Here is a 26,299-nt window from a genome sequence, read left to right as displayed (position 1 = left end):
AACATTGCCTGTGCTAAAATGAATCTTTCGCAATGGCACAAAACAGGCAACAGAAAATTTATTTCCCAACCAGCCTCTAATTTGGTTTGCATAAAAGATGAGAGGGTAAATTTCCAAAAGTTCCATGCTAGCTAAACAAGACTCCTCACTGGGAGCAGAGACTCAAAAAACTCACCTAGATAACATTGCAACAGGTGATTACAAATTATTTATGTGGCAGCCTTCCGTCTTGTTAGATGATAGTTTGCATCTTTAACTGTGTTAAGCATCACCCCGTGTATCTCAGGAGCCCCACTCTGGCTTGGCAGTCACTGCCACATTTGCTGCAGAAGGAGCTGAGAAGGTGCAGGATTTGCTGGCCTCTGTTTCCTCTGGGCTCTCTTCTCGGCCAGCTGGGCTTCTTGTTTCTGTTCAACTCTTCCAATGCCTTTCCAAACAGTCAGCCTCCAGTGGCCTTGGCCGTTGGCCACAGTCTCCCAGTTGTCAGTGTTAATGTCTGCCAACTCCATGGCCAGAATCTTTGGGCCCCGCTCGCCAACAAGTAAACTGACGCGCGGTGATGTCGGGCGTGCACCCCGACATCACCACGCGTCATTCAGATCTTCTGTTCGGCGGGCACGCGCCTGAGTCAGCTATTAAGGAGGCCTATTAAGGCCGTTTAAATTCCAATTAAAATAATTAACTGAGCTGCCCACCCAGCCTTAAGGTTGGCGGGCAGGCGAAGAGCCCAGGCGGCTTTCGCATTTATCATGAAACCTCATCCACAGGCGGGATGAGGTTTCATGAAGTGTTTATAAATTGAATGAAAGTTTTTAATATTGACACCGTCGCATGAGGGGACATGTCCTAAAAATTTTTTTTTACTTTATTAAATTTTTAAAAATCAAAGTAATCTCCCCGAGGCAGCTCTGTGCCTCAGGGAGATTTCTGCGCTCTTTTGCACTCACCCTCCTCCCCCCGCCTGCACAGGGAGCACTCAGCACTTCCAGGTGCGCATCACGCTGGGCCGGCCTGAATTGGCCCGCCTACGTAAAATGGTGGCGCGCAGCTGATCGCAGGCGGTGATCGGCTGTGCGCCCGCCCAGCACCCCCGACGGGGAGAAAATTTTCCTCCATATCTCATTTGCAAGTGTCCTTGTAGTGGAGATATGAATGCCCACCAGGCTGAGACCCAGTGGCCAGTTTGCCGTATAGAAAGTCTTCGGGTATATGGCAGTCATCCATCTGACGAACGTTACTGAGTCAACGCAGACATCGTTGGCTTAATAATGAGTGTCTGCTAGTGGAATTAGTACATTCCAGGACCCCTGAATTGATGACCTTGTCCTGCCAAAAGATGCCGAGGATGCACCTGAGACAGTGAACATGGAAACTGTTCAGCCTTTTCTCCTGCCTTGCACATGTTGTCCAGGTCTCATCACTGTAGAGGAGTGTGCTGAGAACTCAGGCTTGGCAGACTCACAGTTTGTGTTCTTTGTAACATTTTTCCCAAGTTCCACCTTTCTTCCCCTGAATGTTCTGACAGATGTTTGTATTAGGTTCCGTAGACACAGTCAGCCCTTCAGTATCTCACCATGGAGTGGCCATACCTACCAAATGGCAAGAAACATATCTCCAGGCCCCGTTGCATTTACCTGAATGTGAACGCATGAGGATCCATGGATGTGTGCCTTCTTCTGCTGCATTCAGCTTCCATGCAGTGTGGGATTAGCCTAGCCAATGAATGTCAGTCTAGCTGTGGCTTTAAGCCAGCCTCTGCCTTCTTCCAGGTGTGCTGCAATAATGGCATTCAGCCATGATGCTGAGAAGTGTCACGGAAGAGCATCCTCCTCACAAGAATCTCATGCTGCACCACCTGCAAACCCCAACAACAGCACATTGCATTTATATTGTGCCTTTGCCGTATTAAAACTTCCCAAGGTGCTTCACAGGAACGATTATCAAAGAAAATTTGACACTGAGCCATATAAGGATATATTAATACAGGTGACCAAATGTTTGATCAAAGAGGTAGGTTTTAAGGTGTCTATTAAAGGAAAAGAGAGAGGTAAAGATGCAGAGAGGTTCAGGAAAGAAGTTCCAGAGTTTAGGGCCAAGGCAGCAGGAGGTATGGCTGCCAATGGTGGAGCAATGAAAATCAAGCAAACAGACTGTAGAACATTTGTTGCACCATAGCTTCCCTGGAGTTATGTGCTTGCCTATTGGATTACCTTTTATTTTATTTACATGTAACATCTCTCTCCCATTCAGCCTTGATAAAATATATCGATTATTTGAAAAACTTTTATGCCTTTCCTAGGGCTGTAAGGATTTTAGTCCGCCTATAATTCTGGCACTGCTCTTCTAACCATCCATACTTTTAAATTTTACCTGCATGACATTTTTCTAATCCCACCATAAGTGTGCTCCCTGTACCTGTACCCATACCTATCCACATATTAATCTTCAAATAATTATGCAATAGCTGTGCAAATTATGCAAATTTACTCCAGACAATTGAGTACTATTTACACTAGTGAAATCAGCTCTTAAAACAGATTTTACCAGTAGATATAAAATCAACCCCATGGCATTATTGATTCGGAGGGATCAGTTAAATAATGTGAGCATTCTCGGAACTAACATTATTAAAATGATTTATGGGCACAGGAATATATAGATAAGACATCAAGTGGACAAAGAAAGTTCAAGAAACCTTGAAAAGGAGTTATGTTGCAAATGCGTTTTATTTCTGAATTTCAAAACTGCATGATTAAAACTTTGAGCCATTGCAGTTCTAAGAAACATAACCGTCTATTATAGAATCATAGATTGACACATAGAAAGAGACCATTCTGTCCATTGTGTGTCTGCCAGCTCTTTGAAAGAGTAAAACATTTTTCCCACTCCCCTGTTCTTTTCCCACTGCCTTGTAATTTAATCAACTTCCAATATTTATCTAATTCCCTTTTGAGAGTTATTTGTGAACTTGCTTCCTCCATCCTTTCAGGCTGGGCATTCCAGGTCATGACAACGCACTTACTGGTGTGTTTTCTCTTTCTGATTTCTAAGACCGCATTGGCATTAATTAACCACATTATTGAGACTCTTTGGAAGGTTTCCCAAATAATTAGAACAGTGTGTGGGATGAATGAGCTTAAGGGTATCTGCCTATGGGAAGAGATTTGAATGTTTAAAAGTACAGAAAGTAATGTTTAAGTCGTTGGGTAATATATGATGATCCTGAGCTGCTAACTCCTTGCAAATACCATGCCAAGGGAAGTAACTAGCTAAAGATGGATAATAAAGGGTGGGTTATCCCAACTGAAGTGCAAAAAAAAAATTCCATTTATATAGTGTCTTTCACGCCTCAGGATATGCTTAAGTGTTCCACAGCCAATGAAATAGTTTTAAAGGGTAGTTGCAGTTCTAATGTAGGAAACACGGCAGTCGTTTTGTGCATAGCAAGCTCCCGCAAATAGCAATGTTTTTGTTTCAACATGATAAGCTATTTTAGTAATGGTAGGTTGATGGATAAATATTGGTCAGGACATCGAGAAGAATGCCCCAACTCCTTTCAAAATAACACCCTAATAACATCTACGTCCACATGTGAGAAAGATGGTTCAACACCTCATCCAAAAGATGGCACCTCTGTCAGTGCAGCAGCCACTTGGCACTGCACTAAAGTGTCAGCCTAGACTTTGTGCTTGCGTTGCAGGATAGGACTTGACCCCACAATCTTGACTCAGAGGCTAACCACACCTTCCATGCTAGACTATAATATGGGAAAATGGCCATGCATGGCTACACACCTGGCACTCTAGTCACTGCCATACCTTTCAGAGTGCATGCCAAACTGTCTGGCCAGAATTTTCGGCACGGCAAGCAGGGGCGCGGCCCAGTTGCTGAGGCATAAAATGACGCAGGGTGACATCGGGCATGCATCCTGACGTCACCGCGCCTTGTTTAAATTTTCAGTTTGGCGGGCGTGCAGCCGACTTGCTGCGCGTCCGCCAAACTGTCAAAGGCCTATTTAAAAACTAATTAAAACAATAAACTGAGCTGCCCCTCCAACCTTAAGGCTGGAGGCAGGCGAAGAGCCCAGGCGGCCTTCACATTTTTCATGGAACCTCATCCACGGGCGGGATGAGGTTTCATGAAGTGTTTATAATTTGAATAAAAATTTTTTTAAAAATTCATCGACACGTCCTAGCACATGTGACACTGTCACATGAGGGGACATGTCTTAAAATGTTTTCTTTCCTTTATTTAGTTTTTTAAAACTTAAACTATTCTCTCTGAGGCACAGAGCCTCAGGGAGATTTCTGCGCTCTTTCGCGCACAGGCCCCGACTCAGGGAACCCCGCCCCCACCGCCCGCACAAGGAGCTCTTAGCGCTTTCGGATGTGTCAGGCTGGGTGGGCCTTAATTGGCCCGCCCATGTAATATTGCGGTGCTGACCCGATCGGGGGTGCCGATCGGGTTCGCGCCCGCTCCCGCCCACCCCTCACACAACCCCCCAGACGGGGGGAAAATTCTCCCCTCTGTTAACATCATAAAAAAATTGCTGCCATTATTCTGTTAAATGCAGGCCCTGTGAGCTCTAATCCCACAACTCGGCCCTCCACCCCGTATGAACCTGCTTCTCAACTGCGACCACCACATGCTCTAGCTCACTTAAGCTCTGTGATTTACCGAGCGCACCTTCCTCAAACTAGCTATCTAAGCCCAACAGGGTGGAAGTGTATGTGCTGCTGCTTGCTACAGATGGAGTGCTTGAAAACGGGTGTTTGGCTTCTAGCCATGTGGGACAAACAGGGCTGATTCCTGGGCTTCATTATTGGAAACTGAAGGGCAACTGTTAAAATTCTGTCTGCTACACCCTCTAAACCATGCTTAGATAGAAGGTGCCACCATGGTGTTTTTTAAAAATTCATTCAGAGGGTGTGGGCGTCCCTGGCTAGGCTAGTATTTATTGCCCTTCCCCAATTGCCCTTGTCCAGAGGGCATTTAAGATTCAAACACATTCCTGTGGGTCTGGAGTCATATGTAGGCCAGACCAGGTAAGGACGGCAGATTTCCTTCCCTAAAGGACATAGGTGAACCAGATGGGGTTTTACAGCAATCCTACATTGGTTTCATAGTCGTCACCAGACTTGTGCATAAGTACATGTGTATAAATAAAGTCTGGAAGAAGACTGCATAAGCAGGTACTAATTCTCAGCATCAGAAAGCCCACCGGCTTCATCCTGGCCAACTTGCTCACTGTCCTTTAACCCCAGAATGTGCCAAACTTAAGGCTTTACATGTGCCGGGCTGTCTTCCCATTTGCTTTGTCACTTCCTTTTATCTGCTACCTTGTCTGAAAGCAGAGCAGTATTTCTAAGATTTTAAAAATGTTAAAGAGCATGAAAGTGACATTTCAAGTGCCCACTTGAATCCTAGCTTTTGTCTGAGTAAATGAACATGCATCATGCAGCTAGGTTTTGTCATCAGCTCTCTTGTGGAATAACTTGTGTGACAGGTTGAGAGGCATCTCTTTGTGGCTTGCATATTTTGCTAACCTACCTGGCCAGCCTTATCCTGGAAAACTTCCAGCAGCTTTTAAGCTTTGGCCTTATATAGTCATAGGGCCAATACATCACAGAAGGAGGCCATTCAGCGCATCGGGTCCATGCTGGCTCTGTGTAAAGCCAGTCTAATCAGTCCCATTCATCATTCTATCCCCATAGCCCTGCAAGCTTATTTTCCTCACTTGCCCATCCAATTTCACTTCAAAATCATTCACTATCCCTGCTTCCACCACCCTCACAGGCAGCGAGTTCCAGGTCATTACCACTCACTGCTTAAAAAAGGTTTTTCCCCATAACCTCCATGCATCTCTTGCCCAAAACTTTGTTCTTCCCCTTTAGATGCTGGATGCTGCATTAAATCAAGCAGAGTACACAATTCTCTTGTGGGTGAGAATGACCTGGAGTCCAAAAGAGGGCAACCTCCTTTCCCGCACTTCATGCAGAAGTATTTCCAGTGCAACATCCAGTGAAAGGATGTGTTCTGCAATGTTCTTCAGCTATTTATACTTTCCTTTAGTAAGACTTTCTCACCAATGATTTCTTAACCTGAACAGTAGATAACAAGCCCACTGGTATAACAGCTGCAGCCCTTCAGAGCTCTGTGCATCGATTTTCCAACAGGCACTGACATGAACTTTTGCCATTCTGCTGGAGTAATTATTTAGATGTCTTCATGACGGAAACCCAAAAACATTCACTGTCTTTTCAGTTGACATGTGTAACATCCTTGGGCTTATTACCGTCTGGGTGCTATTTTTATATTCACTTGAAACAATTATATAAGTTTCTACTGATACTTTTAATACAAACGTAAATCTATTTAAAATAAACATGGTAGTGACTCTGGTTAAAAAAAGCACAGGCAGGAATTTATGTAAATGCGGAGGATCAGAGAGAAAATTATTTTCATTCACATTGTGGATTTGGTTCAATACTAGTCACACCCGTAGTTGTAAGAATGAGTGACTATCATTCTTAGAATGCTAGTATAAACACAACCTGTAATACCTGTAATGGTATTGACACCAAATTTGATCCTGAGCTGAGTTTAGAATCATAGAAAGCTTATAGCACAAAAATAGGCCACTTGGCCCATTGTGTCTGCGCCAGCCGAAAAATGTGCCACCCAGCCTAATCCCACTTTCTAGCACTTGGCCTGTAGCCCTGCTACTTGAGGTGCATATCCAGATACCTTTTAAATGAATTGAGGGATTTTGCCTCTACTACCCTTTCAGGCAGTGAGTTCCAGACCCCTACTACCCTCTGGGTGAAAAATATTTTCCTCATCTCCCTCTCTAATCTTTCTACCAATCACTTTAAATCTATGTCTCCTGGTCACTGACCTCTCTGCTAAAGCAAAGAGGCCCTTCCCATCTAGTCTATCCAGGCCCCTCACAATTTTGTACATCTCAATCGAATCTCCCCTCAGCCTCCTCTGTTCCAAGGAGAACAACCCCAAGCTATCCAATCTTTCCTCTTAGCTGCAATTTTCCAGTCCTGGCAACTTCCTTGTAAATCTCCTCTGCACCCTCTCTAATGCAATTACACCCTTTCTGTAATGAGGTGACCAGAACTGCACACAGTACTTAAGTTGGGACAGTTTATCCTGTTCCTCAGAATTGATTCCAACAATTTGCTACTACAGAAGTCAGGCTGACTGGCCTGTAATTATTCGGTCTATCCCTCATTCCCTTTTGAAACAAAGGTACAACATTAGCAGACTTCCAATCCTCCTGTACCTCACTTCCAAACCCATATCCTCTCCAACACCAAGATAGCCTATTTCCACATCCATGCTATAACTTATTTCCACCTGTGTTTCAGCCCATTCACTGCTGAACTCCTCATTGATGTATTTGTTACTCCTAGACTCAAAAATTTCAACATTCTCCTGGCAGGCCTCTGCCAAAAACCTAAGATCATCCAAAACTTTGTTGCCAGTATCCCAACTCACACAAAGTACCATCCACCCATCACCTCTGTGCCTGCTGGCCTATATTGATTTCTGGCCCACCAGTGACTCCTTTTTAAAATTCGCATCCTGGTGTTCAAATTCCTCCAAGCCCTCACTCTACCCTATATCTGTTACCTTCAGCAGCCCTACAGCTATCTGAGAACTCTGCATTTCTCTAACTCTGACCTTTTGTTCATCAGCAATTTTCTTTGCCCCACCGTAAGGGTCCATGCTTTCAGCATCTTGGTCTCAAGCGCTATAATTTCCTCCCTAATGGTGTCTCCCTCTCCATCTCTCTTTCCATTTTTAAGCCACTCCTTAAAATCTGCCTCTTTTATCAAGCTTTTGATAGCTTTCTATTGGCTCTTTGATAGTTTTTGTCTGATTACACTCCTTTGAAGTTGGATGAGATGTTTTATTGTGTTAAAGGTTGTTATAGTAAGAACAATAAAAATGCTTCCTTGTTTAAAATTTATATGTTTGTGTGCCTATATAGCAGGAGTCAAAGCTCAGCCTAATCATTTCGGGGGAGTGAGAAATGACTATGGACAACTTTACAGATGTCTGGGCAAAGCTCAAGGAACTACATGATCAGGAAGTGCAAGGTACAGAAATTATAAAAAATGTTAGCAGTTCCACACGTTCCTTTACATTGTAAATGCATTTGGTTTAAGCAGCCACTGTTAAATATGAAATGTAATGGTAGGGTTATCTTTTATCTTCACTTGACATATTTGGCAATATGCATATTTACAAAATTTATTCTGACACAAAACAGACACATCCCCTCAGGAAAGCTTTGTGAGAATGCTAACAATGATTAGATTGTTACTAAAGTTTTTTCTTCCTGGTTAACCTTTTACCTTTACTGTTTAGGACTGTATGCAAAGTTAACTGAAATAAACATGGAGCGATGTCTGTGAGTACAGCATATCATGCTTTTGATTGCATTTTTCTTTCTTCACACTATATCACTTTTCATGATTATCTTAAATTTGTTCTTTCTTGTTACTAACCCATCGACCAGTCGAAAAAAATCCACTACTATTTGCCCTTTCTAGTCTTGAACACTCTACCAGGTTACTCCTTAATCTTTTCAGCTGCAGTGAAGAGAATAACATTTCAAATTTCTTCTCACAACTATGATCTGTCACTCCTGGTTGTCATCACATTCTAGTGAATTTAGTGCATCTTTTCCATTGAATTCTCTCTCTCTTTAGAAGTCCCTCAAAGCAAAGGGGCACTTGCCATGGAGTAAAGTGTCAAGAGTTTGTGTGTGCAGTCTTTTAACGTGGGGAGGCGGTTGCACTGCTGCTACCACATGGTTCTGGCTGACCAGGAGACTCTCCTGCTCTTACCATCTGCCATAGGCATATTGGAAGGGCTTACAGGTTGATAATCAATCTAGATAAAAGCAAACTACTACACATGCTGGAAATCCGAAACAAGAAACAGAAAATGCTGGAAAAACTCAGCAGATCTAACAGCATCTATGGAGAGGGAAACAGAGTTAATGTTTTGAGTCTGTACGACACTCCAATCTGCTTGGCCATGTTATGAATGCACCTTCTGTGGCCACCAAGTCCTGGTGTGGAACTCGAACCTAATGGCCAGGATTCTCTGGCCCCGTTGCAGGTGGGGCCCACCGCGGATGAGGCGGCGTTCCAGCCAGAAGTCCATTGACTTGCGGCGGGACCGGAAGATCGCGGTGGCGGGCGGGTGTGGAAAATCCCGCCGAGTGATCCTGGTCACCTAGTGTGCCACAAGACATTCTCACCATTGCTTTTATATCCTTCATTAATAGTACGCCTAATAATCTGTACACAGTGCTGCAAATGTGGTTGGTCTAATTTAACACTTATCTCTTTATAGCTAAGCCTCTAGATGCAAAGCTAAAAATTCTGCTTGCCTTTTTTATGGCCGGCATATTTGCACGTCCATCTTTAATGACTTGTGTATTGGCTCACGATGGTCCACTCATCCCCTATTCCATTTAAAATGGATTTTTCTGTATTCTTGCTTCCAAAATGTATTACTATATATTTTTCTACAGTGGGCTGTGTAGAACCAAAGAAGCTTACAACACAAAAGGAGGTCAGTGGGCACCATATATGTGTTGGCACTTTGTTAGAGTAATCCAAAACTAATCCTGCTGCCCTCTTGGTCCTGTATCTTACTCTCTGCTTCAAATACTGATCCAATTTCCCTTAAAATAGTCTCTGCCTCATGCCCCAGAAAACTTCAGCATAAAGAAATTACTCCTGAACTGTTTCCTTACTGTCAGTGACAATTTTAAATTCATGACAACTTGTCACTGCCTCCACAACCAGAACTAATACTATTTCTGTGGTCACACTAACAAAAGCCTTATTTATTTTAAAAATCCTGCATTAAAACTCTTCTGAGCTTCCTCTGCTCAAGAGGAACCAGTCTCTCCTTATAACTAGAGGTTCCCATCTCAGGCAGCTTCCAGACATGATAGTATACATCAAAATACCACCAGCGCCACATACAGAAACAGAGATCCATTTAAAATACAAAACCACAATGTGTGACTTCTGGTGTCGAATAGGGAGTAAGGCTTTAGGTTCTAAGGTTCCTAGGGCTGGAATGAAAAATGGACACTGATCCAAAGGGAGAGAAAGAGAGATTACATGGGATGACCAAAGGCCTCAGTGGAGTTTTAGGAGGGTTTTAAAGGAGAAGCGAAAGATGGGGAGGTGGATGGGGTTTGGGAAAGGAGTTGGAACTATGCATCTGCAGACATGACAGCAAAGTAATGGGATAGAGGCCTGAAGGTTAGACAGTTAGGAGTTATAAAACATTGCTGTTAAATGGGTTAGGCAAACAGAGGAAGGACAGTTTTATTCCCAAGGTTGAATGTTCAAGAAGGCAACATTGAAGGAAGGGATGTAAAAAAATCAGAAATGGCCTAGTCAGTGATGATAAACACAGGAACAAGTAGACCACAGGGAATAATGAGATTGAGGGGATGGTCATTGGTTTGGGCATTTAGATGAAAACAGAGGTTTAGAGGGCATAACACGGAGGTGAATCTCTGCATAGAGAGCAAGAGAAATTGGCAATTCAGATTGCCAAGAATGAGAATTATTCGGTGTAGAGATGTTAGGAAGTGGGAAAGGAGGGTACACTGGGGGAGTGTTTGTGGTAAAGATAAGCCGTAAGGATTTTAAAGGAATGTTGGGGGTCAGGGTAACGTTCTCAAAGGAGGAAAGGTTCCAATTGATTATGAAGGAAAATCTGGCAGAACATGTGTGGAGATGGAAACTGATTGGTCAGGCTTAGCATGGATTTACAAAAGAAATGTTGTGCCATTCCCTTAGTCAAGTTGTTTCAGCATAAGTGTTGCATTAGCATCTACCCAACAATGTGGAAGATTGCGTAAGTGTCCTGAGGTCAAATGTCACAGCTCCAGGACATCACTGCAAGAGTTCCTCCAAGAAGACACATGGTAACACCACCACCTGGAAGTTCCCCTCCAAGCCACTCACCATCCTGACTTGGAACTATATCGATGTCCCTTCACGGTCGCTGGGTCAAAATCCTGGAACTCCCTCCCTATCCAGCACTGTAGGTGTACCTAAACCACAGGGGCTGCAATGGTTCATGAAGGCAGCTCACCACCACCTTCTCAAGGGCAATTAAAGACGGGCAATATATGCTGGCTTAGCCAGCGATGCCCACATCTTGTAACTGAATTTTTAAAAAGTCTTAGCCCAACTATCTTCAGCTATTCAATCAATGATTTTCTTCCATTAGGTGTGGGGCTGTTGGCTAACAATTGCAATGTTTTTAGCTCCATTCACAACTTCTCCAATAATAATACACCCCATGCTCACAAGGCCTAGCTAAGGCTTGGACTCATAAGCCTAATGAGGATGTACATATCAAATGGCCTTCACCTAAAATGGATGTGTACCTATGTCCTTGTGGAAAGGGTCAATAGAGCAGTGGGAAAAGATTTAAGCTATTTGTGGGGTGGGTGGTAGGGGAGTGAGGGGAAACCCTTTATGCCCAGGTGTGGAAAAGTAAAACCTGCCCCTTTATTAACTGCATTCCCTCTGAGTGCTTGAATACCTTCTTCAAAAACTGATTAACTGTATTAAATATGACTTTCCTTTAACAAATCCATGGTGGATGTCATTGATTATTGCATGCATCTTTAAATATGTTGTGGCAACCTTTGACCCAAAAGCAGTACAGTAAGGAAAATTTGTTATTTTTTTTAAAAGGTCTGTGGAACCTGTAACTGGTTTTAAGAATATTTGAAAAGGACTTTTGAGCATTTGCATCAATTGTAAACGGATAAATTGTAATTTTCTTATACTGGTCCTTGTCACCTTGAGATCCTTGACCTGGAAGCAGTGTCAATAGGAAGTTAAGAAAGAAGTCATGCAGACACAAAGAAGATCTGCAGACATAAAGGAGAGCTACAATCAGAGGAGCTGGAGGGTGAAGGCGAGCAGCACACAGATACAAATACAAAGAGAAAGCAGCCAGCGACAGAACGAAGAACACAGAGAATTCTTGTGAAGAGAAGAAGCAGATCGCTCTCAGGAAAAGTTCATTTTTTTGTTTGGCAGAAAAGGAGACAGAAGCTCTTAGAGGAACTGTGCCAGTAGGCTAAATATGTCTTAAACCTGGAAAGCTGTGTGAATAGTTTGGCGATGCTAAATAGCTGGGTGTTTTCCCAGAAGTGGCCAAACAGTGAACCAGGGTGTTATTGTTTGGTCAGTTAAAAATGAACTTTGGTAAGCTACACCATCAGGACTATCATGGCACAAGGGAGAGAGGGTGCGTAGAAGTGTGTCTTGCTGATGATAATTGTACCTGTGAAACTCGGAGGTGAAAGTTATTGTTGGACAGGACTCCCAACCTACCTTCATGAATAAAGAACAGCATATTGTGGAAAAAGTGGAGCTATGTGGTACCACATTTGTGCAGGGAGTGATGCGAATGTTTGCAGTTGAGTTCCAGGATTTTGAGCCAGTGACGATTCCAAGTTAGGATAACATGTGAATTGGAGGGGAACTTGCAGGTGGTGGTGTTCCCATGTACCTGCTACTGTTGTCCTTTGAGATTAGGCCCCGTTTTCACGAAATAAAATGTGTGGGCTTTATGTACCTACTTCCACTGAAAGCATGGAATGGGCTGACTGTCATGGAGTGGCAGCTTTTTGTATAGCCGAGAGCACATAAGCTTTCAGGCTCGGCACTGCAGATCCTGGTGGAAGCAGTCCACAGGAGAAGGAAAGTTTTGTTCCCACAGAGGGGAAAGAAGTCTCCAGCTCGTTCTCCTGTTCTTCCTGCCCCTCTCTCCTCCACATGTCCTCATCTCCTCCTCCCATTCCTCCTCCAAACCAAGGGGAACCCTTAGCAAGATGTCAGTGACCAAGCACTCCCTTTCTCTATGAGGTGTGCAATAAGATCGAGTAGTACAGTACCCACTCTTTTTAGGTGAAACCCTCAGAGAATTTATAGAATAAATGTTGATGGTGTGCTGGTGAAGTCTTGACAGAGTGCCCCAGAAAGTCTCCTGACGTAGTTCAAAAGTCCTCTTCAAACTCCCAGCAGCAAGTGAACAGTAAAAGTTGATATATCTTAAAGACATGCTTGAAATCCTCTGCAGGCTGGCTGTTATTAGGCAAGCTTGCAAAATGAAGTGTTATGCAGCAAATGGCATCCTTAATGAGCACTAGCCGGCAATTTGTCAGTCAGTCCCATAATGATCCTCCAGGTGACCATTACTGGTGCTGGCTTCAACTCCTTTACAAAGACGATGCCCTGCACTAAATGAGGGTGAAACCTATGATGCAGCTTAAGACCCCAACTTGGCCTTTATCTCTTTAGTTCTTACTGTATTTGGCCAAAATCACCATCTTAATGTACAATTGTTTCATTTACCTCTGACTTAACAGCATTAATGTCTTACACAGTGACGCACAGAGATTGGAAGAGCTGTTTAGCAAGAATCACCAACTGAGGGAACAGCACAAGATAATGAACGAAAATGTCAAGAATTTGGAAAACAGGTAGGAAGAACCCTAAGAAAGGAGAAGCATTTAAAGTCTCTTTTTCTGTCTTGCTTCTAAACGGAGGCCCCACTTTAAACTTTAATATATCTAAACTGCATCGAAACCTTTTTTAAAAATCCCAAAATATACTTCTTATTCTTAAATATTGAAGTATATTAAGTTGACATTTTATTTACATTGATATTTTAGTTACATTTATTACTAAATAATTTAGGTGCCCGGCAAATATAATATATTGTTTGACGATGTGACAACTGGTCTCAGTACTCTGGGTGGAAAAGATCAGCCAAATTTCCTTCCTGATTGATATTTTCATCTCTCCACCATTGGCCTTCAACTGTCTCAGCCTAATTTCAAAGATTTCTGCCCTAAACCACTCTGACCCTCAACCTGTCTCTCTACCTTTAAGGCACTCCTGAAAATCTCCCTCTTTTACCAAACTTTTGATCACCTGTCCTAATACCTTCCTGTGTGGCTCAGTGTCCAATATTGATTCATAACACTCTTATGAAGCACCTTGGGGGATTCTATACGTTAAAGGTGCTATATAAATAGAAGCTTTGGTTGCTGTTGGTGAGATTTTTGTTGGAAACTAAACATGCGTGAATATAGGCAGGAACAGGATAGGGCTTTGGTGTGATGCCCCATATTGTTGAGTAGCCTCCTGACACTCTCTGGTCTCAGAGACAAGAGGTGAGGAACCAGAAGACAACTAGTACCCATGGACACTGTGTAGATTGGTGCTTAGAGGAGAGGGCAGAAGAAACATTGCTGGCAGCTTCTTTTGAAAGGAGAAGGGGCAGGTTGCTATGCGACATTTTGTGTACAGCTTTGATGCAAAATATTTGAGATCAGAATTTGTTCCATGTACCAAATGGAATGTGATTTAGCTTTAATGTGTAAATGCAAACAAACATTTTAAGTTGTTAGAGAAAGTAAATAGACCTTCCCTTTGAATTAGGTGTTTCCATATCAGGTGGAGACCTTTTATTCCGAGACTTTGATTGCAGCTCAAGAATTTCTGGCTCCAGCACATTTAGAAGTCAGGTGAGTTCAGAAAATAAAGTTTGTTTGTGTTTTGGAGCCAGCAATCACCAGCCTTCAGTGCAAAAATAACCCTGTATTGAAAACTCTTTGCAGTTTCAAAGCTAAATATGAAGAATAGAACATCACCAGCTATAATAGGTGTTAATGATTTATAGTGCCAGGACTGCTTCGAATGAGTTCAGGCCAAGTGTATGATTATAGAACAGGCAGCACAAGCCATAGTCATCTACCCTTCAAACAAAGGTGATAATGGATCACTGAAAAAAATTGCTGAAAACAGGGGACAATGGTAGGTGAATTAATATGATTTTGAGAAACTTCCCTATATAGTTTCCTTTGAAGAAAAATGGTAGTTAGAATAAGCCAAAGCTTTTGTAGAAAGCCAGCTTAGGTTGGTTATTGGGTGATGCCGGAACCTCTGTGGGGTCAGTTAGCTCAGTTGGCTAGATGACAAGAGTGTGGTATAGAATAACGCCGACAGTGCAGGTTCAATCCTTATCCTGGGTGAGTTAGTTCTTGGGGCCTGCCTCCTCACCTTGCCCAATGGTGATATCACATGAGCTGCATGCTTTAGCCAATGCGGATGCAACATGGAGAAAAACTATCTCTGTAACTTCTTTCAGCCCCTACAACCTTCCAAAATGAGCTTTAATATAGATAAGTGTGATGTGATACACTTTGATAGGGAAAACAGGAACATGCCTGCGCCTTAAATGAAAAATTAAATGTTGCAGCATAGAGATTCCTCTAGGGATATAGGTCAGAAGATCATTATAAACAGCATTGTAGGTCAACAAAGCAATTAAAATGCTAAAAAAATCAGTACTGTGATTTACTTCTATAGATTTAAATGTTATGAAGCTCAAGAAGCTCGACACCATCCAGGACAAAGCAGCCCGCTTGATTGGCACCCCATCCACAAACATTCACTCCTGCCACCACCAATGCACACATTGGCAGCAGTGTGTACCATCTACAAGATGCACTGCAGGAACTCACCAAGGCTCCTTAGGCAGCACCTTCTACTCCCACAATCGTTACTGCCTAGAAAGACAAGGGCAGCAGACACGTGAGAACATCTGGAAGTTCCCATACTAGCCACCAAACTAATGCCCACCGAGGTGTTCGTATCTGTGCTGGTGCCCGCTTCAGAGAGCGGGTGTGAAGCAGGTGACAGTGACGCCCAGTGGTCCTCCAGCGTCAGGGGTGGCTCTTTGGGGTCTGCAGAAGGGACGCTGCTGGCAAATCTGAAAGGGAGAAGAAGGAATGTTGTTAGCTAAAATCATCACACTGTCACTGTGAATGCCAGGCACCCTGGTGAGACAATGGAGATCTGCATCACAGTGCCATCGTCTTTCATTGATCAATGGGGAGTCCAGGTTCGAAGTTCACATCTATGAGGAGGCTGCACTAGAATGGTTGCACAATCCAAAAGTCTCACCTCTGTGCACTGCACTCTTACCTTTGTCTGGCACCCCCACCTCTCCATGCCTGGTTGTACAGGGAGCCTGCTGGCTCCCCAGCTGCAGGGTACCTTGCTCGAACTGGGAGAGCATCAGCAGGTTGGGCAGGCCTTTGCCTGTATGTGCCCTCTCGGCTCGGTTATGGCTTGTCTTCTCCTGAAAGGACAGAGCAGCATTGATTAGTACACTCTCTACTGGCAGCGCCATTACAGCCTGGCCAACCCCAGCTGAGGAACACCTCAAAGGGCACATCCAAGTCATGGCCTTCAAGTTACAAGGTACTCAGTCCAAGCAGCCAGGGCTCACCCTCCTTGGCCAGCTCCGGCGTGATTGACAGTTGGCACTCAGACTCTAGCACCCGTGAGGTCCACAGGGGATGGCCACACCTTAACATTTCTGCACACTGACCCATGCCAACACGGTGCTCAACTGCTTCTGAGACTGCACCCATGTACGCCCCAACACGTCATGGCTGCTCACCGGGGTTGCCGCCTCCTCCCATGTCCTCTTGGTGAGGTGTGGTAGCTGCCTCCCCCCATCTCTGGAGACAAGCGTGTCCCTCTTGATAGCCACCTCCTCCAGGTGGGCAGCGAGGCACTCATCAGAAAAGCGGTGGGCCGAGTGCCCGCCCGACCTGCCCTCTCACCTGGCGTTTGCTGCCACACTCGAGTGCATCTTCAGAACGGCAGCCGGACATCCTTCCCTGGAAACCTTTCTGGGGGCTGCCTGGGCATTTTTTAAACCGGCCGCCAGGTCACCATTGGACCCAGCGGCCAACAGGCCCCCGCCCCCGCTCGACCCTCCCCAGCCAGTGACGAGCCACATTTGTGCTGGGAGGGACTTAATTGGTCCGCCAGTTTGAAATTGCGGTCGGAGCCCGATTGCGGGCGGCACTCGGTTTCACAGTCGCTCCTGGGCCTGCCCACTGCGCCCGCCTGACGAAGGCAAACTCCAACCCCATGTTATAAAAAGGACATAAACACACTAGAAAAAGTGCAAAAATAGTTACAAGGATGATACCAAAGATGGGAAAGATCTTTAGAAAAGAGAAAACTTAGAGAGGACCTGAGAGAGATCTTTAAGATTATGAATGGGTTGGACATGGTAGATGTGGAGAGAATGTTTCCACTTGTTGGAAAATCTACAACTACGAGACATAAATACAAGATAATTATTAATAATCCAGTCGAGAAATAAGGAGAAATTTCTTTAATCAGAAAGTAGTTAGAATGTGAAACTTGCTACTGCAGAAATTGGTTGAAGCAAATAACATAGATGCTTTCAGAAGGAAGCTAGATGAGTACATAAGAGGAAAGGGACTAAAAAGATATGCTGAAAGGCTGAGTTGAAGTAAATGAATGGAATGAGTCTTGTGTCGAGTATAAACACCAGTATAGACTAAGCTGAATGGCCTGTGTATGTGCTGTCCATGTTATATAATTCTATGAGATCTCGTGAAGAGCACTATATAAATGCAAGTCTTGCTTTCTTTCACTTCTCCAATTCTGGCCTCTTTTGCATTCCTGATTTTCATCACTCCAACATTGGCAGCCATGCTTTCAATTTCCTAGTCTCTATAAGCTCTGGAATTCCTCCCCAAACCTTTCAGCGTCACAACCTCCCTGTCCTCCTTGGATGCCCCTTAAAATTGCCCAAGATTTGGTCAACTTATGTGATTCAGTGACCAAATATGTTTGATAACACTCCTGTGAAGTGTTTTACTCCATTGACAGTGCCATATGAATACAAGCTGTTGCTATTGATGAGGTGAGGTGGAGGAACTGGGTGGGTGATGGTGTTTTTTTTTATTCATTCATGGGATGTGGGCATTGCTGGCTAGGCCAGCATTTATTGGCCATCCCTAACTGCCCTTGAGAAGGTGGTGATGAGCCGCCTTCTTGAACTGCTGCAGTCCATGTGATGCTGGTACACCCACAGTGCTGTTAGGGAGGGAGTTCCAGGATTTTGACCCAGCAGCAGTGAAGGGACAGCGATATATTTCCAAATCAGGATGGTGAGTGACTTGGAGGGGAACTTCCAGGTGATGTGTTAATGATTTACCTGTCATTCAACGTGTATCAGCCCAGTTGATCTGGCTGAGATCAGGATTTCAGTGTTGTTAGTCATGGGCAGAACCCAGATTCTACTATCCTATTATACACACACTCGGGCCAAAATTTTCGTGAGCCGAATTGGGTCAGAACGGAGGCAGGTGACCAAATAAAATGGACCCAATGACCTACTTGTCAGTCTGCCACCTCCATTTGTGAGGACGGGATGAGAACGGGGTCAGGGTGGCCTAGCAAGCTTACCCGCAGCAATGATCAGGCCAATTAATACGCTTAAGGAGCTCAATAAGAGATTGCCAAATTTTCATGGAGGTTGGTGGCCAATTTAGAAGCTGTCTAATGCAGACGAGCTCAAGGACGACGAGAACGGGCTCAGCTTTATTTTGAACGGAAAAAAATCAACTCATAGGTGGCAGTGAAGAGGCTTCATGGAGCCAAGGGGCCCTACCCCATCACAGAAAGAGTCAAAAAATCTTTCACAAATTCTCAAGCTCCTACCCTACCCCAAGGTTCCATGTCCCCATCTGCCCTCTGAAATGTGAAAAATCTCTACTTTCCATTTTTTCTTCAGATGTAACAGTTACTAGTCCAAATGCCAGCCAGAGCAATGGCTGACAATGCAAGTCAGAACATGGCCTGCATTTCCAGTGACCCACCTCTGTTCTCACCACCCCCCACCCCGATCACTAATTGGCCAGCAAACCAGTCGCCAACCCAACTGGCAGTTCACCTCCAACAAAACACTGACAAGTTTCTACTTCCTGTTGGGAGCACCTCCCTTATGAAAATCCAGCCATATAATTCCAATTGGCTGTCAATACTATATCAAGCATACATTCCTCTTCCTTCAAGTACCATGCCCTAAGAGGGGGTTGGCAACTGTGATTATGCTTGGCAAAGTACTGCAGTGGTTTGTCATTGCTTGCTGCAGTATGGCTGACCAGGAAACTCTCCCATCTTTACCACCTGCCATCAGGCATATTGGAAGTATTTACAGGCTGATAATCAAACAGTTTGGCTACATTATGCAGACACCTTCTATAGCCATCAAGTTGGACTTGGGCCCAGAACTTCTGGCCCAATGGTAGGGACACTACCACTGTGCCACAAGTCCTCCCTAAGAGTATATTGATGATTGATATAAATGCTCCTTCAATCTAAGACTATCTTTCCCCAATTGCTTTTTATATTATAGTATTGCTCAACTGATGCCTCTGTTTAATGCTCAAGTTAGATTATTGAGAAATGGAAGGGATGATACAATAAACCCTTTTTCTAATATTGTCATGTGAAGTCATTACAAACCCTGTTGTAGCAACAGCTGCATTACAGAGACAGTCTTTGATGCAGTTCCTCCATGAGTGACCGGCCCATGAATGACCTAAGTTATTCCAGAGGTAAAGACACAGCAGAGAACATTACAGTCAGTGTCTTCTGTCCACAAAGCAACATTATCAATGTATGGAGTACTTTAAAAAAAAACTCTCGTAGGTGATATTGCGTTGATAATGAGGAAAATTAGCACAAGTTTGAACACAATTTTGTCTTACCCTGTTATTACAGTAGAACCAGCATTATCATTCATCTCTCAGATTAATTGACAGATTTTGAGTGTGCCAATTGGCATTGCACAATAAGCGTTTTCATTGCAAAAACAGAATTACCTGGAAAAACTCAGCAGGTCTGGCAGCATTGGCGGAGAAGAAAAGAGTTGACGTTTCGAGTCCTCACGACCCTTCAACATAACTGTTGAAGGGTCGTGAGGACTCGAAACGTCAACTCTTTTCTTCTCCGCCGATGCTGCCAGACCTGCTGAGTTTTTCCAGGTAATTCTGTTTTTGTTTTGGATTTCCAGCATCTGCAGTAGTTTTTTAGTTTTTTGTTTTTATCTAAGTGTTTGCATTGTTCTAGTGTTTTCATTGTCCTCCTGCCTGACTTAAATCAACCTTAACCACCAAGACTAAGTTCCATTTGTATTGGTCCTTGTGCCTTAGCACACTCAGGGTGAGTTGCTGCCTCTGGTCGCACAATCATGCTTCATCATGAAGCTCGTGGAGTTAGGGAACCTACTGCTCCTTCTAGCTCCACAGGAAGGGGATTTTTTAAAAAGAATTTTTGAAATTTACCTTCAGTTGCTGGGGGCTGCTGAGAAAGCCTGAGCCCAGCAGCTCATCGCTGACTAATTTCATTCAACATGCATTTGGTCCCTAAACAACTGCCCAAGATAGCAATGGGCCCCACAAATTTAGCACCAGGGTCAATAGCTGTGCAGGTTGGGAGCAGGCCATTCCACTGCTACACCCATATGCTTTGTACCTGTTTATGGCCCCCAAAAAGGGCACAACTCATACCAATTTCCACCCCAGAGACATTCCACCATTTTCCATTATCCGGTGGGGGGGGCGGGGGGGGGTGGGGGGGGGGGGTGGTGGTTTGCCTTCTTTGATACTGTGGCTCAAGTGAGTAACTCCCTCACCTCTGAGTTAGGAGATCATTCAAGTCCCACTCCAGAGGCCTAAGTACAAAAATCAAGGCAGACACTCCAGTGCAGTACTGCACTATCAGAAGTGCTGAATTCAGGTGAAACATTAAATTGAGGCTCTGTCTGCTCTCTCAGGTGGGTGTAAATATTTCACGTGGCCATTTTGAAGAATAGAGGAGTTATCCCTGGTGTCCTGGCTAATATTTATCCTTCAACCAACATCACTAATACAGATCATCTGGTCATCATCACATTGCTGTCTGTGGGAGCTTGCTAAGCACAAATTGGCTGGCGCATTTCCTGCATTACAAAAGTGACTAAACTTCAAAAGCACTTCATCGTAAAACATTTTGGGGTGTAAAAGATACTATATAGATACAGGCCTTTCTTTTCCTTTGTAGTGGGGGTTTCACTGTGTTTTGTTAAAACCTATGCAACACACTAACCATAGGCTTGTGTTAGGTTACGAGCAGGTCTTTGTGACAGATGTACAGTCACCCAGGAGCTGGCGAGGAAAAAGCAACATGAATTTGAAAATTCTCAACTACAAAGCCTTCAACATATTTCTGTTCTCAGTAAGGACTCTAAAACTCTCTATTCTGGCACATTTCCCACTCGTTTTTCTAAGGCACTGCATCTTACCTACTTCTGGTTGGACATTTTGCAGCAAATGAAATCAATGGATTGAAAGAAGAAAACAACATGCTTCATCAAGAGCTGAGAAAGCTGAATTATCTCTCAGAGTGAGTAAAATGTGTAGTTATTGTTCCATTAACAATATCAAAATATTCATGTGGGGGGCTTACAAGGTACTGGTGGATAAGGATAACAGGAGTCCTCGGGCTAAGGTGCTTAATTGGGGGAAGGCTAATTATAACAATATTAGGCAGGAACTGAGGAATCTAGACTGGAGGCGGATGTTTGAGGGCAAATCAACAACTGACATATGGGGGGCTTTCAAACGTCAGTTGATAAGAATTCAGGACCGGCATGTTCCTGCTAGGATGAAGGATAAGCATGGCAAGTTTCAGGAACCTTGGATAATGAAGGATATTGTGAGATTAGTCAAAAAGAAAAGGGATGCATTCGTTAGGGCTAGAAGGCTGGGAACAGATGAAGCCCATGGAGAATATAAAGAAAGTAGGAAGAAACTTAAGCAAGGAGTCAGGAGGGCTAAAAGGGGTCATGAAAAGTCACTGGCAACCAGGATTAAGGAAAATCCCAAGGCCTTTTATATATATGTAAAAAGCAAGAGGGTAGCCAGGGAAAGGGTAGGCCCACTCAGGGACAGAGGTGGGAATCTGTGTGTGGAGCCAGAAGAAATGGGAGAGATACTAAATGAATACTTCTCATCAGTATTCACCAAAGAGAAGGGCTTAGCGGTCGATTTGTCTAGGGAAGAGTGTGTAGATAGCCTGGATCATGTTGAGATCAAAAAAGAGGAAGTGTTAGGCGTCTTGAAGAACATTAAGGTGGATAAGTCCCCAGGGCCAGATGGGATCTACCCCAGAGTACTGAGGGGGGCAAGGGAGGAGATTGCTGGGGTCTTGACAGAAATCTTTGTATCCTCACTGGCTACAGGTGAGGTCCCAGAGGACTGGAGAATGGCCAATGTTGTTCCATTGTTTAAGAAGGGTAGCAGGGATATTCCAGGAAATTACAGGCCGGTGAGCCTTACGTCAGTGGTAGGGAAATTATTGGAGAAGATTCTTCGTGACAGGATTTACTAACATTTGGAAGCAAATGGGCATATTAGTGAGAGGCAGCATGGTTTTGTGAAGGGGAGGTCGTGTCTCACTAACTTGATCGAGTTTTTCGAGGAAGTGACAAAGATGATCGACGATGGAAGGGCAGTGGATGTTATATACATGGATTTCAGTAAGGCCTTTGACAAGGTCCCTCATGGCAGACTGGTACAGAAGGTAAAGTCGCACGGGATCAGAGGTGAGCTGGCAAGATGGATACAGAATTGGCTTGGTCGTAGAAGACAGAGGGTAGCTGTGGAAGAGTGCTTTTCTGAATGGAGAGCTGTGACTAGTGGAGTTCCGCAGGGATTAGTGCTGGGACCTTTGCTGTTTGTAGTATACATAAATGATTTGGAGGAAAATGTAACTGGGCTAATTAGTAAGTTGGCAGATGACACTAAGGTTGGAGGAGTTGCAGATAGTGAAGAGGATTGTCAAAGGATACAACGGGATATAGATCGGTTGGAGACTTGAGCGGAGAAATGGCTGATGGAGTTTATTCCGGACAAATGCGAGGTAATGCATTTTGGAAGGTCTAATACAGGCAGGAATTATACAGTAAATGGCAGAACCCTTAAGTGCATTGACGGGCAGAGGGATCTGGGTGTACAGGTCCACAGGTCACTGAAAGTGGCAACGCAGGTGGATAAGGTAGTCAGGAAGGCATATGGCATGCTTGCCTTCATTGGCAGGGTTATTGAGTATAAAAGCTGGGAAGTCATGCTGCAGCTGTATAGAACCTTGGTTAGGCCACACTTGGAATATTGCGTGCAATTCTGGTCGCCACATTACCAGAAGGATATGGAGGCATTAGAGAGGGTGCAGAGGAGGTTTACCAGGATGCTGCCTGGTGTGGAGGTTATTAGCTATGAGGAGAGGTTGGAGAAACTCAGATTGTTCTCACTAGAGCGACGGAGATTGAGGGGTGACTTGATAGAAGTTTACAAAATTATGAGTGGCATGGACAGAGTGGATAGTCAGAATCTTTTTCCCAGGGTGGAAGAGTCAATTACTAGGGGACATAGATTTAAGGTGAGAGGAGAAAACTATAGAGGAGATGTGCGGGGCAAGTTTTTTACACAGAGGGTAGTGAGTGTCTGGAATTCGCTGCCAGAGGAGGTGGTGGAAGCAGGTACATTAGTGGTGTTTAAGATGCAGCTTGACAAGTACATGAATAGGATGGGAATAGAGGGATATGGACCCCGGAAGTGCAAAATGTTTTAGTTGACGGGCAATATGATCGGCGAAGGCTTGGAGGGCCGAAGGGCCTGTTCCTGTGCTGTACTTTTCTTTGTTGTTCTCGTTCTATTCTTTAGGGATGGAGTCACAATAACTGTTATTTGAGAAGAGTTCAGTGCAGTTTACTGTATCAAGAACAAGTAGAATTTTCCTACAAAAAGATTACAATCTAAACAAATATTTCTTAACATGAATTATGGATCAAACTTGTTCTTGCATAAAATAGCTGAACTCTTATGATCCGGGTATATCTAGGTGCTACCAAAGATTGGAATAGATGTTAAATTACATTTCCAAATGATGTGGCTCAATTGGAGTGGCTGGATCCTGTGAACTGTCAATCCTGTTGGTATTGAGTTTGATCAGTCCTTTCATTGATGGAGAAATGCCTCAATTCTTCACATTTCTATGACATCTAATAGATAAAGGCTGATTTTCCAGACAGTGAGTAGCCCAACCTGCAGCCCTTAAAGGGATTGCCATTGGGCATGAAGAAAAGGTTCAAAAGAAAAATTGTGGGAGAATTCTGCAGAGCCAGGCTCCATGAGAAGATGCATACTGCCAACCATCTCAGCACTGGAGTCAGGCCAAGTTCCCACCTATTCACAGCTTGTGAGCCACCACAAATATCGGGATATGATAAGAGTACGTGGTGACAGATGGTTGCAGTTGGTCAGCGTGGTGGTAAACAGGAGCGTACAACTTTGAGATAATCAGAAAAGAATTAAAGGGGAGATTAGAAAACACTTCTTTACACACTGTTTTTTGAAGGTGGAATTCTCTCCCCAAAAAAACTGTGTTGGAGTCTATTTGTCATTTCTATGAAGGCAATCAGATAATTGCTATATAATACCATTTCATGTTTGGTAATAAAGAGATATTAAAGGATGGGGAAGGAAGAAAAACAGTGGAATTTGGACAAAATAGCTCACAGAATGAAGGAAACTGTGTACAGACCTGATGGACTGAATATTTTGTTGCTATGCGATAACACTCAAGAGGGCTAATTTTAACCTCTTATTCCCAGTGGAAAACAGGATTGGACTAGTCAACCATTTAATACACTGTCCAATTGTGCATTGTATAAATCAACTGGGTGGTCAACCAAATCCCATCAGTCCCCAGCCATTAAATTAAATTAAATTACCCCTATCGTTTTACAATGATATACAGGAAGAACATAGACTAACCTTGTCAACATTTGAAAGTTATAGCTTTATTTTCTTGCTTGTGCTGTCATAAGTTTGTATGTGTTTGCCCTTTGAAACTTGACAGGATGAAGCAAAGTCACGCTTACGCAAGAGGAAGCCGTTCCTTGTCGGACAATGCTATACCTTTCGATTCACCCTTGAATAACAAAAGAAAACAAAGTTTGGATAGTGCGTTCAGCTCAATGGCAGAGCATCAGAGCCATAAGCAGGAGTTTAAGCCTCCCACAAAAGGTACAGTGGTTCTTGAATATATTTGATAGCTGCTGGGTGCTTACTTTAAATTAGTAATGTAAATCTTTGAATACATGAAAACATTTTTGTTCATTTTCTATCCATTTATCAAATAAGCTTATTTCATGTTGACTCTTAGTAGCCAGTTCTTCTCATGGGATAATCTACAAAAAAATAGCCAACTTATTTAAATAAGTTACAACTTGAACAAATCAGGAGCTCAGTACCATATCCCAAATTTTATCATGAGGCTGATTTGTGTGCCTCAGATTCAACTTCATAAATTAATGTTTATGAGGCTCCCTAGTGTTCCCTGATAGTAAGCATTACAGGCTGGGAAAACATGACCCATGGGCAGCATTGAATTAGCTAATGTCAGTTATAATGGCAGTGGGGCACCCAGCAAGGAATGGTTCCCACTCTCGATCACTTTGCAGTGACTCCCACTGGAGAGAGTACTTGTGTAAATATTGGTGAAGGCATTGTTGGGCTCTGCTGCTTTTGTCCTCAGAGCTAACTCATTGCCTGGGCTCACCTATGTAGAACAGCCATTTATGGGAAATAGAAGATTATAAGCACCTGTGGATCTTCCCTGGTACAGTGAGTTTACTAATGACCAGGCAAGAACAACCACTCTGTTTGGCATGTAAATTTTTACTTTGAAACATTGAGTAAATAAATCGGGCATTTTTTAACTTTAAGTTTTGGGCACCTTCAGAACATGGAGAAAAAAACAAATCATTCAACAAAGATTGTAGATATCTATGAGTAGCTGTGAATGTTTTCAGCATGGGATTGATATAAAACAGGCAACAACCCAAGTAATGTTCAGTTAGCAAGTTCTGACTCCTTTTGCATAACCACACATAACATGGCTTCAAAACAAAAACGGAATTACCTGGAAAAACTCTGGCACCGATGCTGCCAGACCTGCTGAGTTTTTCCAGGTAATTCCATTTTTGTTTTGGATTTCCAGCATCTGCAGTAGCTTTTTGTTTTTATAACATGGCTTCATTCATTGCATTATCAAGAAAACAATAGAACAATCACTCATTATATCGAGCATTATCAAATATTTAATCCATAGAATTGCTATTCACCTAAATGAAAATTAAAATTCTACACAGACATACAACATAGAAACATAGAAAATAAGAGCAGGAGTAGGCCATTCGGCCCCTCGAGCCTGCTCTGCCATTCATTATGATCATGGCTGATCATCCAACTCAATAGCTTGCTCCCGCTTTC

At 43.5% G+C, this 26,299-nt stretch overlaps 1 protein-coding gene across 1 annotated transcript in view; it reads left to right on the top strand.

The window, feature by feature from the left end:
• The window catches only part of rbbp8l (retinoblastoma binding protein 8-like), a 130,430-nt gene that overhangs the window by 38,294 nt on the left and 65,837 nt on the right, over positions 1-26,299 (top strand). The window contains exons 3-8 of the mRNA XM_078555054.1: positions 8,006-8,114; positions 8,386-8,428; positions 13,466-13,561; positions 21,088-21,200; positions 21,293-21,368; positions 24,885-25,051. Coding sequence (XP_078411180.1) covers positions 8,048-8,114; positions 8,386-8,428; positions 13,466-13,561; positions 21,088-21,200; positions 21,293-21,368; positions 24,885-25,051 — 562 coding nt within the window. The 5' untranslated portion in view covers positions 8,006-8,047. The remainder of the gene's footprint in view (positions 1-8,005; positions 8,115-8,385; positions 8,429-13,465; positions 13,562-21,087; positions 21,201-21,292; positions 21,369-24,884; positions 25,052-26,299) is intronic.

This window comes from Cetorhinus maximus, chromosome 13 (genome assembly GCF_964194155.1).
Source record: "Cetorhinus maximus chromosome 13, sCetMax3.hap1.1, whole genome shotgun sequence".
NCBI lineage: Eukaryota > Metazoa > Chordata > Chondrichthyes > Lamniformes > Cetorhinidae > Cetorhinus > Cetorhinus maximus.
The sequence above is the reverse complement of the archived record's forward strand: the minus strand, read 5'-3'. Positions and strand labels throughout refer to the sequence as shown.